Source organism: Benincasa hispida, chromosome 9 (genome assembly GCF_027475165.1).
Source record: "Benincasa hispida cultivar pf3 chromosome 9, pf3_genome.v1.1, whole genome shotgun sequence".
NCBI classification, from domain to species: domain Eukaryota; kingdom Viridiplantae; phylum Streptophyta; class Magnoliopsida; order Cucurbitales; family Cucurbitaceae; genus Benincasa; species Benincasa hispida.
Window position 1 is genome coordinate 57,289,402 of NC_143486.1, and position 13,670 is coordinate 57,303,071.

At 33.6% G+C, this 13,670-nt stretch overlaps 2 protein-coding genes across 2 annotated transcripts; one reads left to right on the forward strand and one right to left on the reverse strand.

Annotated features, from left to right (window-relative positions):
- The first annotated feature begins 3,300 nt into the window (after positions 1-3,300).
- LOC120086861 (tryptophan synthase beta chain 1) lies at positions 3,301-7,672 on the forward strand. The gene is made up of 5 exons (XM_039043679.2): positions 3,301-3,794; positions 4,892-5,248; positions 5,902-6,344; positions 6,447-6,541; positions 7,214-7,672. The coding sequence occupies exons 1-5, from the start codon at positions 3,447-3,449 to the stop codon at positions 7,387-7,389; spliced, it is 1,419 nt and encodes a 472-aa protein (XP_038899607.2). The 5' UTR covers positions 3,301-3,446; the 3' UTR covers positions 7,390-7,672.
- Positions 7,673-8,669: 997 nt separating this feature from the next.
- LOC120086348 (glucose-6-phosphate/phosphate translocator 2, chloroplastic-like) lies at positions 8,670-12,774 on the reverse strand. Its single transcript, XM_039042959.2, has 5 exons — positions 11,683-12,774; positions 11,040-11,265; positions 10,497-10,719; positions 9,668-9,881; positions 8,670-9,123 (listed from the first exon to the last, which is right to left on the reverse strand). The coding sequence occupies exons 1-5, from the start codon at positions 12,196-12,198 to the stop codon at positions 9,112-9,114; spliced, it is 1,191 nt and encodes a 396-aa protein (XP_038898887.1). The 5' UTR covers positions 12,199-12,774; the 3' UTR covers positions 8,670-9,111.
- Between the last annotated feature and the right edge of the window lie 896 nt (positions 12,775-13,670).

Genomic DNA, 13,670 nt, shown 5'->3' on the forward strand with positions numbered 1-13,670 from the left:
TGCATAGAAGGAGATAGTTTTACATACCTGATCCACCCATAGTTGGAGGTGAAGAACCAATAAATACACAATCTACCACATATACATCGAATAGATCCAATAAGAAAAGAGTAAAGTCGGGATTTATTGGTAGTAGTAGTGAATGATCTTGAGAATATTATAAGTAATCATCTTACAAATGCTAATGAAACTAGTCAAGAGATTGCTTCATTTTATCGACTGTAGCTGAAAGAGAGTGTTTACAAGAGAAGAATGTCAGAATCCGTTAGTTAGTGAAATTAAAAAGGTGGATGGATTGAATATTCAATAAAGAGTTCAAGCTGATAAGATTATCACCAAAGATCAATCACAGATTGATTACTTCTTTAATCTTCCACATGAAGAAATGTATGAATTTCTAATGAAGGTTTTGCAAGAAGACGTTAATCCTTAGTCTTTGTGAATAGTGTTGAGGGTGGTCCTATAAGAAGATATAGATGGATTGAATAATATTGATATGAGACTTTATAACATGTTATTTACGGGCATTTATATTTTTTGTGCCCTTATTAGATGATGTAGTATCCTTATATTTTGTTAGCATATTACTGACATGGTATGGGTTGATATTTATATTTCTTGTGCCCTAACATGATGTATTATCCTTATTCTGGGTTAGCATGTTATTACATGCTATGGATTGACATTTATATTTTTTGTGCCCTATCTGATGATATGTTATCCTTGAATTTGGATGTTATTGATATGCTATAGGACGTTCATATTTTTTGGGCTTTTTCAAATGATTAAATATCCTCATTTTGAATGACCATTTAACAGTATCTTGTGTAAAAATCAAATGTCAATTGTTGTGTCGTGGATAAACTCACTACCTTGAAAGCAAGATCGACGTGACCTTGGTGCTAAATCGCCAAAGCCGATTGCTCCCCAAGGTGAACATAACTCCCAATCTTTGACGTGCACTCGTAGGAGAACAGATAGAAATCGATGGAAAAAATGCTTAAAAAACAGTGGATCTCGAGAAAAAAAAAGTGAAGAAGAGAGACAAAATATTCTCTCTTTTTTCAAAATTAAGAGCACTTTTAAGGAAAAATAATTGAAGAATTAAATCAAAACCATTTTAGAATTAATTTTTCTAAAATTAATTTTTGGAATTAATTTAAATAAATGGTAATAAAACCGTTGAAATAACTAAGGAGAAAGATATTGAAAATTAATTCATTTTTCATTTTTCTTTTGTTATGGGCCAAAAGCCCAAAGTCATTCCCAACTTCTTGAATTTGTGTGTGGTACACTATGAAAATGAAACTACGAGGAAGATGGTTATTAAATAATATTTAAAATTAAATAATGTAAGTTAATTCATTTAAAATTAACTAAGTAAATTAACCTAAATTAATTATTTAAAATCAATTTAGGAAAGATCATTTTGATTAATTTTATCCATAATAATTGCATAAAATTGTTGAAAGTGATCACATAAACTAAACAAAAAAATCATTCGTTTATGTTGAACAAATATGTCATTCAATATTTTAATCTTTTAGTTTACATTAAAACTTGACTTCGACTTTATCTTAAATTTTTGTAAGTTTAGCTTTAATCTTACATTCTAACTCAATTCATTTGGTCAATTTTCTTTCTGAATTTTAAATTTCATATTTAGTTACACTCGTATATGAAAAATTGTACATATTTAAAGATGACAATCTCAAATTTTACTTATATATTGACATTAATATTCACCGATAAAATCAGTTGCAATACCTACTAATTTATAACGAGTGATTAATCAAATTAAAAATTTAGGGATGCAGATGTAATTAATTTCATAGTTGAGTAATTAAATGGCTTAGGAAAAGAGTGATTTATTAAATTAAAATTCTATAGGGGTAATTTTTCTCTTTCTTTTTCTTTGATAAAGGAACAGAACAGTGAACAAAATCAGAATTTAGAACCTTGTACGACGTCGTTTAGATTATAAAACGACGAAAATAACAGCCAAAGTTGCAGCCCATAATAAAAGGAAACCGAAATCCCCAAAGAAAAAGAAACCGTCATTTTTTCTTACCTTTTTAGGCCTCCTTTTGTTGTTATTTTAATGTCTTAATTTTTATTTCTTTTGTTTTTAGTCCCTCATCTTTCTCTTATTTTTTTTTAATTTCTTCTCTTATTAAAAATCAGTAATTTCTTCTATACAATTTAACAAACTCGAAACATAAACTTACACGATTAAATATTACACATTAAAGTGAACTTAACTTTTTTTTAAGCAATCTCTCATCCTTTCATTATTGTACTAATAAAAAATGTGATTATTACAAATTTAGTAATTTAAAAGGGATATTTATATTACCAATGTTGTTTTTAGTTCAATAATTATATGTTTTGAATCGAACCATCAAGTTTTAAGATACTAATTGGTACCTTATCCACTAAACTATGTTTAAATTGACTATTGATATTTTAATTGGTTGGGTTATAGCAAGTTCCAATTTGTTTATTTACCACAAAATATACGTTCTAATTACTTTCTTTAAATGATTGTTTTTTGCTAATGATATATATAACAACATAGAAAATTTAGTGACTTAATTACAAATTTTAGTCTTGATTTCTCAAATTTTATAAAATTGACGAATCAACTAGATACAAAATCAAAAGTTTAGAGTTTTATTAACCATAAAATTCAATTTTATATTTAAAATGTCAATCAATATAAAAAAAAAAAACATGAAATCTGTCTGAAATCTAATTAGACACAAAAGTAAGAATTTTAAAACTTACTAGAGACCAATTTAAAAGTTGAAAAACTAAGACCTCATTTGGTAACCATTTCGTTTTTTGTTTTTGATTTTATAAAAATTAAGTGTATGTCCTCTCCATTTCTCACATTCATTTGCATCTTTCTTAAATATAATTATTGAAATCTTAGTCAAATTTTAAAAACATAAAGAACTTTTGAATAACTACTTTGTTTGGTTTTCAAATTTTGATTTGACTTTTTAAACCATTGATAAATAGTAGATAATATAAAAAGAAATTTGGAAATGAAAGCAGTGTTTATAAGCTTATTTTTTAGAAACGAAAACTAAAAACCAAATGAATACTAAACGGGTCAAACAAACACAAAACTCATAGTTTGGAGATTGAACTTGTAATTTAACTTAATTTAATATACATAATTAAAAGGGAGAGTTTTGGAGGGACGAAAATAAAAAAAAAGTTAAAACAAGGGACTCATTAGAAAATTCAGAAAAATATGAAATATATATTAAACTAAAAAAAAACTTGAAAACTGAAAATTAGCAAATTACAACAACTCGAAAACAGCGAGCTGCCCTATTTTATTATAAATTCGTCAAAAACCAAAGCAAAAAAAGAGAAAAAAAATAATAATTAGAACAAAAATCCATCTCTCTCTCTCTCTCTCTCTCTCTCCAGAAATGGTTGCCTCGACAGCCCTGAACTGCAAAATCCCCACCATTTCACCGTCGTCTTCCCATTCTAATACCAAGATTTCTTCTTCCAACTCTCGCTTTCCGGTCCATTTCCGGCGAGTTTTGTCCAACCCATCACCGGTTTTCCGGTCAAACGCCATCTCCTGTACTTTAACTCGGGAGCCGTCTCTGGCAATGGAGGACAAACTCCACGATTTGAATCTGGAACAGAGACCCGATTCATTTGGGCATTTTGGGCGTTTTGGGGGAAAGTATGTCCCCGAGACCCTAATGCATGCCCTCACCGAGCTTGAAACTGCTTTCCATTCCCTTGCTGGGGACCAAGAATTTCAGGTTTGAGGGAATTTTTGTCTTGTTTTGTGACCCGTTTTCGTTTATGATTCTTTGTTTTTGTATTTTTTTTTATAGAGGAAGTTTAATTTACTGATTTTTCGGTTTTTGTTTCACTCACCTAATTTTGTTCTGTTTGAGGATGTTGAATCTCAAGAATGCTTATTTGGTTTTAAGTGGATTTAAGTTGAAATGATTTCTCAATCGACTGCTTTTGCTGGAAATTGAGTTCAATGGACGCTATTTGTTGCTTGAGGAGACAAGGAATCCTATCTAGGAATGGAGTTTATTGATGGATATAATTCTTTTTGCTATTGGTCTCAATTGGTAAATTAGTCGTTTGAGGATTTAGAATCTTGTGAATGCTTGTTGTTTGAGTTTAGTCGTATTTGTGTTTGGTAGATTTAAATGAAAATGATTTCTAAATTAAATAATTTGGCTGGGAATGAAGTGAATTTATTGACAGAAGTGAGTTTCAATGTAGTGTGGTTCATAGAGAAATGTGGATTTTTATATGGTCCTTTCTTAAAAGTTGAGTTTTTTTTTTTTCCTTCTTTTTGACCCTTTGGTAAACTTTAGGAATTGAATATTTTTTTGGTAGAATAAACTTAAAGAGTGTATGTGCATTCTGACATGGTCCTTTCTTAACTATTGAATTGGTTTTTCTTTGACTCGTTGATAAACATAACCAATTGAATATTTTTTGGTAGAATATCACGTGTTTAATTGTTCTTCCTTTTTATGCTTTATATGACTCGTACTTTCAACTTCATATCTTCGAAGACCACTAATTAAGGTATTGTGCTATCAGTCCAAAGCTTCATTTCAGAATTACGTAATGTGACACCGTTTATTGACACATGCTTTCTTGAAATTGGAAGTGGAAAAGTGGGAATTTTACATTCGTTAGCTACAGTTACATAATAAAACTATCACATAGGTAGATGTTATTTTCAAAGAGAAGAAGGCTTAGAGACGGTTATTAATTCCATTGCAAAGTTCATGATTTTTGAAATTCAGTAGTTTCTCAATAGGAAATACAAAGTAGTACTTGTTATTCTTTTCACCCTCTCTTTATAATAATTGACTTTAATCATCAGAAAGAGCTGGATGGTATTTTGAGAGACTACGTGGGGAGAGAGAGCCCTCTATACTTTGCAGAGAGGCTGACTGAGCACTACAGACGTCCCAATGGTGAGGGGCCTCATATTTTCCTAAAGAGGGAAGACCTTAACCACACAGGGGCTCACAAAATTAACAATGCTGTTGCCCAAGCTTTGCTTGCTAAGCGTTTGGGAAAGAAACGGATTATAGCTGAAACAGGCGCAGGTCAGCATGGAGTTGCAACTGCAACTGTTTGTGCTAGGTTTGGACTAGAATGTATCATCTACATGGGTGCCCAAGATATGGACAGACAAGCTCTCAATGTGTTCAGAATGCGGCTTCTTGGGGCTGAGGTTTGTCCATTATAATTTTGGTTGTTTTCTTCCATTATTAATCTGCAGCCTTTGATTTGGAGGACTGTAATTTCATCATCCAAACTGTTATGATCAATTTGAACTTTCAAAACTGTGAATATCTTATTTTGTTAGAGAATTAGGGTCCTCAACACACCAGGAGTTTAATCTTATTTGTTCCCCTGGCTGAATGTTCACTTTTGCATATTTTAGATCCCTCCGATAACGTTTGTATTTATTACCAATTGATATGTTGCTCTACTACATAGTCGGACATTCTGTTTGGTTATTCTCCTTTTTCATTGCTAGTTAGCACTCCCTGAACTTATGGATGTAACTTTCTCTGATTTGTATCCTTACTATGAATATGATTTGAAGTGCAGCTTATTCGGTCAAGCAAGCTGTATGGCATGTAATATAATTTGTCTTCTATTCTTTCCATCATTGTTTGTAGAGATAGTTTTGCAATATGGTGACAGTGTTTATACTTTTTCCAAGTCTTTTCATGAATCAGCATCTCGAAATATAAGGTTTATCTTATTAGGTGTGATCCATAGTTGGTACTCATCCTAGGTGTTTCTGTTGATGCCCTATATTTCTTGTGCTACAGCTGAAAATGAATAATCAAATTATAAATTACACTCACTTTGCAGGTTAGGCCAGTTCATTCTGGTACTGCCACTCTAAAGGATGCTACTTCAGAAGCTATAAGGGACTGGGTGACTAATGTGGAGACTACCCATTATATCTTAGGATCTGTTGCTGGGCCCCACCCGTATCCCATGATGGTGAGAGATTTTCATGCTGTGATTGGTAAAGAAACTAGAAAACAGGCCTTGGAGAAGTGGGGAGGGACGCCAGATGTTCTAGTAGCATGTGTTGGAGGAGGTTCTAATGCTATGGGACTATTTCATGAGTTTGTCAATGACGAAGATGTTCGGTTGGTTGGTGTGGAGGCTGCAGGTTTTGGCTTGGATAGTGGTAAGCATGCAGCCACTCTAACCAAAGGGGAAGTTGGGGTTCTACATGGAGCTATGAGTTATTTACTACAGGATGATGATGGACAAATAATTGAGCCTCACTCGATCAGTGCAGGGTATGGGATATATACAAGTTTCTCTTTATGATAAGGTTAGCTTGTTGTTCCAATCTTGCACCTGTCAAATTTAATGCATGTTTTCTTCTTCATGGTCTGCAGTTTGGATTACCCTGGGGTTGGACCAGAGCATAGTTATTTGAAAGATCTAGGCCGAGCTGAGTACCACAGTGTCACTGATGATGAAGCACTGGAAGGTACTGGATTGCAATATGTTCGTTTCTTGGTTTTTTTTTTTTTTTTTTTTTTTTTTTTTAGATATGTCATCCATCTTTTGAAAAGTTCTCTTTTTATTCTAAAATGACAAATGTTTTGATACTTATCTACTACAATCACTTTACTGTGCTCTGTTAAATATTTTTCTCTCTTTCCTATCTCACCCACCTTTTTAGGTGGAAACTGCTATGCATTCGTTTCATCTATTACCAATCTTGTAAACTGTGCATTGGCAAATAACTAAATCATGATCAAATATCACGGTTCTTTTTTAGGTTCCTGATGAGAAATTGTCTGTTCTAAATTTTAAATAAATTATAATAAATTAGTTTGACACAAGACCTATCTGTTACCATAATCTGAGCTCTGTTTCACCCAGTGATTCTCTGATCATTAATCTACTGCAGAGTCTTGATCTTGATAGTGGAGTTGTTGGTCTTGGGGGAGGTTTCTCTTCCTTGTATTTGTCTCTTGATTAATTTTAATTGTCATCTTAAATCACTATGAACTGTTGTTTTGGAAACTTGTACATCCGATTGGAACTTGATCTCTGTCCAAGTTGATGGTTGTGAAGCTAGCTTTCACCATTTCTGGTTGCTTCTTATTCTTCTGATCATTAGAGGCTAAATTCCCAATCTGGCTTGTGACTGCAGCTTTCAAGAGATTGTCACGATTAGAGGGCATAATCCCAGCTTTGGAGACATCTCATGCTCTGGCTTATCTTGAGAAGTTGTGCCCGACCCTCCCAGACAGAGCAAAGGTCGTCCTTAACTGCAGTGGCAGAGGGGATAAGGATGTCCAGACAGCAATCAAATATTTGCAAGTTTGACACATCACTATGGCTGCCATTACTAGTAAAACTAAAGGTCATTTTCCCTTCTTGGTAGAAGCTTCGTCTGAATTGAATTGTTTTCCAATATGATGAGATCCGAGCTTGAAGACAATAAAGCATACATTACAAAACAAAGTTTCTTTTCCTTTCCTTTTCTTTCTTTTTTTTAATTTCTTTCTTTTAGAAAAACTATATGTTGTATTTATACAAGTAAAGTTTGGATTTTGGTACAGATTCTGGCAAAAAGAAAAGTCTGACCTTGTGAGGATAGCTTTTACTATTTCTTGATCTTATTAGATATTTGACTTGCGGTTTTAATGAATGAGTTTGTATCATGGTGTTTGGACTGTAACAAAAGAATAAGTTGGACAAACAGTGTAATTTGTGTTTGGACTAATATGTTGTATAGAAAGTGGGCTCTACAAACCTAGTTCCATAATATATGATCTTAACAAATCTCAGGGTTTGTTTAGATCGAGTTTGGGACAAGTAGTGAAGTTGCTAATTATGAGAAGTTGTAAATTCTTGAAGCCTACAGTATAAAGAGTTAATAGGGCACAAAAATTGATATTTTTTAGTTGTAGAGTCACAAATTCTTTGGGCTAAATAAGGAGTAAAGTTCACAACTCTATGTTTTCTAACTCCTAAACTTCTTGGTGCAAATCTCCCTAAGTATGTAAGTATTTTCAAATGAAAAAAAAAATATTAGTGTTTTTAAGCACTCGGAATGTCAATACGATTGAGAATATTTGGGCCACACAATTTGAATGATTCTACCTTAGATTGTTTGGTCAATTTTCATTTGCTAAAGGGCAAATACACCCCAATCCTTTCAATTGTGCGAAGACCAAAACCATATTCTTTCAAAAAAAAAATTTCAAAAGTTACAATATTATTCTGGTCTCTCTTTCAAACCTATCTTTGACATAGAAATCTATTAGAATGATGGTAAAACACCGACAATAACCTAGAGGCTAGAGCGAAAATTAAAACCTGAAATATTTAAAGTTACCATCACAATCATTCCACGGCTCATTTGGTTAAAGGTCAGTAAGAGAGTGAATATTTTGAAACAGAGGACGAGTTCGTAAATATCCAAACAACACAGCACACACGTGTGAGCAAAATCAATCACAAAGAGAGATTTGAGAGTTGATAGAAAAGACATGAAAAAGGAGCAGCCAGTGGACAAGTTGGAGGGGAATAATCCAAAGAAGATGCTTGTCAACACATACCAACTACCACCATGTGAAACTTTTAAAGCAAAGGAAGAGAGGTCCACATAATAATTTATGATTCATAATCAAATAGGCAAAGGAGACAAAAGACAAGGTGTTCTCTTGTCATTATTATATATTAAAAACCATTTCCCTCCTTCCATTCCTTCAAACCCCCTTTTCTTCCTTCCTCATCTTCTCAAACAAAGAAGCTGCAACAAAATGCTTAATAACTTACTTAACCCACCCATATAGAAACTTATAAATTTAAACATTATTTATATCTACAACAAGAGAGCTGCTTGCTCCTGCTTCATTACAATAAAAATTTTGAGTCTTAAATATTCCGAAACGACCTCATTGGCTTCTCTTTCTTCGCCTTCTTTGTTGCTTTTTTCCCTTTTCTTTTTTGCCTCAAATGTACTATGAGACATACCTCCCTCTCCGATACATTAATGCTACATTATCGTAAACCTAAATTTGTGGTTCGTTTCTTCTCTCTTCATTGCTTTGCCTGCAAACAGAGGAAAAGATTTGGTCAACAAATTCTGTTGATTGTGAAAGTTTGTCTCTCATTAATGCATTCAATCTGATGTAAAGATTATCAAAGATGCTCGAGAATATTAAGGGAAATATAAACGTTCTTTTCAAGGAGGGAAGAAAAAGAAATGTCAACAAAATTTGTTCCTGTACCCTGTAAAGGAAAAAATAGAAAACCGATTTTCGACATTTACATTTCCAAGTCAGCATTCAAGAAATTGTGCGACAAACAATGAGGTCAGAATTCTAATATCTTGTGACCAGAGTGCATATCATAGATTTGGCAGTTCTGTTTCTATATCTTTTTACCCCTATTCTTTTTCTTTGTTTTATTTATATTTTTTATTGGGGGCTTTGACATGGGAATAATGTGAACACATAAACCTTATCTTATCCTAACACAAGTATGGACCAATAGGTTATCTTCAAGACCCATACTAATATGATGAGATGATATATTTACTAAAGAACCAAGAAGAAGAACCAAGGAGGAGCAAATTCGAAGAACAAGGAATCACCTGCGAGTATATGAAGGTTCCAAGAACTGCAATGGCAGCTCCGAGAGCATTGACTGGCTGCACAGGTGTGCGGAAGATGATGATGGAAGAAACTATGACCGATATACGTTTCATGGTATTTCCAATGCTAAACGTCAAGGGAGAAATCTCATCCAAGGACATGTAAGACACCTGATTATAGAGATGGTAGAATATACTTTGCGCTGCAACCCACCTATATTTTTTCCCATGTAGTTACAAAATTATGTTAACAGCAAACAATCGATACAATAAGCATTATTTTAGGCTCAAACCAGCAATACAAGATTCAATCATATGACAAACATCATGCAACTTGCTTAATTATAAAGTTGAATAACAAGAAAATAATATTCCTATTTCAAGCTCATTCTACAAATCCATGTTACTACTTAAGAAGTAGCCAAAAAGATTACCAAGCTTATTATGAGATTTCGCATAAAATCCATTTTTTTGTCCTGAAACTAGAAGTGGTATCTGGTTTAATCTAGTTAGGTGTTTAAACAATCATTTCTAGAAATTATTGTTTGAACCGTCAGGATGCTCCCCCGCATGAAATTGACAGGACACTTTCTATTTCAGTTCCCAAGTATGCAAATCCCATAAGCAAGACATTCCCAATATTAATCAGGATGGTTTTACTTTAATTAAGTACAGAGCTCAATAATATCATGTTAATATATTGCTTTAATCAGACAGAAGAATCATCAAACGGGCAATCAGATATGGAGAAAACATGAATAAAGTGGATTAATCATTAGCTGATAACTTCCCAATCGATGCCAAGAAACGAATACGTTAATAAAATTACCAAACAAAATGAGGTCCAATTTGAGAAACTGCCGTTTGCCATCCAGCAGCCCACAATTGTGGTCCTTCCACGGCAAATGCAAATGGTGTCAAGAGTAACAGAGACAAAATCGATAAACATGCATAGTAGTTCATCCCGCTAACAGATTTTCCCTTCATGCCCCTCTTCGAAAATATGTTGCGGAATACAAATGCCAAGTTTGATATCATGGCACCCATGAAACCTGAAGCGATAAAACCATAGGAAAGCAATTATATTAGAATTTATATAAGAACACTGTAGAGGGACAGCATTTATTCCAAAGCAAGCCAATGTCAGCAAAACATAAAACTACAAACAAGTATTAAAATATTGCAGTAATGTCTCAACTTGAAGTTTAGAGAGACAAAGCAGACTAAAGATAAGGAATGTAAACTACTTGTACATTAGTGAATGGTTAGCATGATACACAATAATCTTGAAAAGAACAACAATATTAGAGATCAGAGTTCCTAAAATTGCAAATAACTATACTTTTTATAATGGAAGGTTGAATTCAGTTACCCGTCATATTGAAGTTGAGCTCGGTCACAGCAGCGAGAGCACACCCACCGATGATCGGGAGGAGCGACAAGTAGACAGGAAGCGGGAAGGTCTCACCCAACAAGAACCTCGAAACCAATACGCTAAAAGCAGGTTCACCACTCTTGATGATGTGAGTGAATGAAACTGCAACCTTTGACATACTCACGGTTGCAGCAACATGTCCAATTGTATGGGCAACAGCAACCTTGAAACAAACAATAACATCAACATCAATAGATACAAACATTCAAGTTATCTAAACAAAGAAACTCATTAAAAAAAGGATAATTCAAATAAATTAGAACTCAGAGAATCTTTATTCTATCCTTAACACGAAAGAATGACAAGAAGAAATTAAAAGTTCTATGCCAAACTTAAAATTTCGATTGTGTAGTGATATTTTCAACTATACTAGGTTTATTTTTCCATCACAATTGCTTAATTTGGCTAGCTTTCCCTATCATCAGCTTTATCCTCAACCAAGAAGTGAAATTCAGTGGCTGAAAAATCAACCCATTCAAAAACCACAACATAACAAATAAGAAACTTCTATCTCTTTTGTCTTCTTTATGAAACAAACGTTTCCCTATCATAAAACCAAACAAATCCTAGTACAACTTACAGGGAACAAGGACTTCCAAAACTCCAAATCCGTTTTGGGAGCCTCGGCAATTCTCGTCATCCATGAGATCAACATGATCAGAGATCCGGCAGCAAGCGACAGAGTCGAGGTCAGCCATGGATATGGGTAAGCGTTCAACACTTTCTTGTTATAGATATTGAAAACCACGTTCAAAGCCCACCAAAGAGCGAAGTAGGATCCAATTTTCACCTTCTTCGCGGCCTCGGAAGGGACCTGGGTTTGCGGCAACTCAATGCTCGATTCGATTGGCTGCGATCTCTCAGCCTCGTAAGCTTCACATTTGATCAGATTAGCTTTACGAACCCCAAGTGATCCAAAATTCTCAAGCGTAGAAACATGTACAGCCTTATGAATAGAAACAGCCGAGTTTCGAGCTTTTTGCACTGGAAGAGGTGGAAGAAACGAGGATCGCTGAGAGGGAACGGAGATTTTGCTCCGAATAACACCATCAGAGCAATGGATGCCCCTAGAACATTGTTTCACAGCACAGATCATGGTAGAAATCCAACTGGGTATCACAAACTTCCAACAAATCAACGATTGAACTTCTGGGTTCGAGCAATAAGATCAACAAAACAAAGAGAGAGACCCAAAAAAAGGTTTCTCAAAGCTCAAAGAGCCGTGAAACGAACTGGTCTTTCACGACTCTAAAGGGACAAAGAAGCTACGACTTTCGAGCCCAACAAAAACCCCTTCAAAAAAGTGATCAAAACTGACCGACCCAGAAACAGAAATCAGGAGAAGAAACTATTTTTCAAAGGGAATTTTTTAAAGGGGATCAAATCAAATGAGACGGCGACAATCTTAAGGCTCCGAGGGAAAATTCAAGAATAGGGGGCTTTGGAAAATGGGTGGAATGGAATATTATTTGGAAAACCCACCAAAACTTTTCTTGTTTAGGAATGATGGGGTCAGTGGGGGAGCTGAGAAATAGGAAAATTTGAGAGGAATTCGTAATGGGGTTTGGATTTGGACTATGAAATGAGGAGAAGATTGGTTGCCATGTGATTTTAAGGATCATTTTCACGAGAAAAAGTGGTGGTTCAGTTTTTTTGGTATTGGAAAGTTGCCATGTAACCTTTGTAAGAATTGGAAACTTTGTATTTGGTATGATCAATCAGGGCTTCACCATGTAGTCATGTGCCCTCTTCCATGCTTGAATGATGTAATCTCCTCCTAGATCAAGAAAATACTTATGTAGATTTTCAATACCTTTCATTTTAATATATTTATATAAAAATGTGGGACGAGTATTATATCTAAGTCTTGTTACGCTTTAGATACATTTCATTTTGATCAAAGTAAGTTTAAGATTCATATGAAATTTTAAACAATCTCTTTTCAATAACTAATATAATGGTGGTTTTGTTGACATAAGTATAGCTTAATTTGTCTAATAGATGATTTAGGTTAAAAGTCATTTTTGGCCTCTTAACTTTCTTGGGTAATAATTAAATCTATTAACCTTGGTTTTTAAGGATTTAATCTCTATATTTTTAATCTTGTAACAATTTTGTTCTTATAGTTTATTGGGTAACAATTTAGTATATGCACCTTTAAATTTGGGACAACTAAATCCTACCATAAAACCTTTTACGAAAATTAAATGTCGATTTTTTATTATTTAACGATTTAGACTTTATAACTTTTAAGTATATTGATTCTTATTTAATTTATTGATCTACCTGGCTAAAAGTTCTATTAAATAGTTGAAATAATTTTTCCGATGAGAATTAAATCGTTACAATTTTTAGGGTATAGAACTTAAATTATTACATATTAAAATTTAAGGACTAAATTATTACAAAATTAAAAGTACAAAGAGCAAACCGTTACAAAACAAAATACACAGATTAAATTATTACTTCTAGGAAAGTTTAAGGACTGAAAGTGATTTTAACCTATAACTTAGGCGTTCTAATTTTCAAATCTCCATTTTTTTCTGTTGAATAAGAAAAAATGTGCAT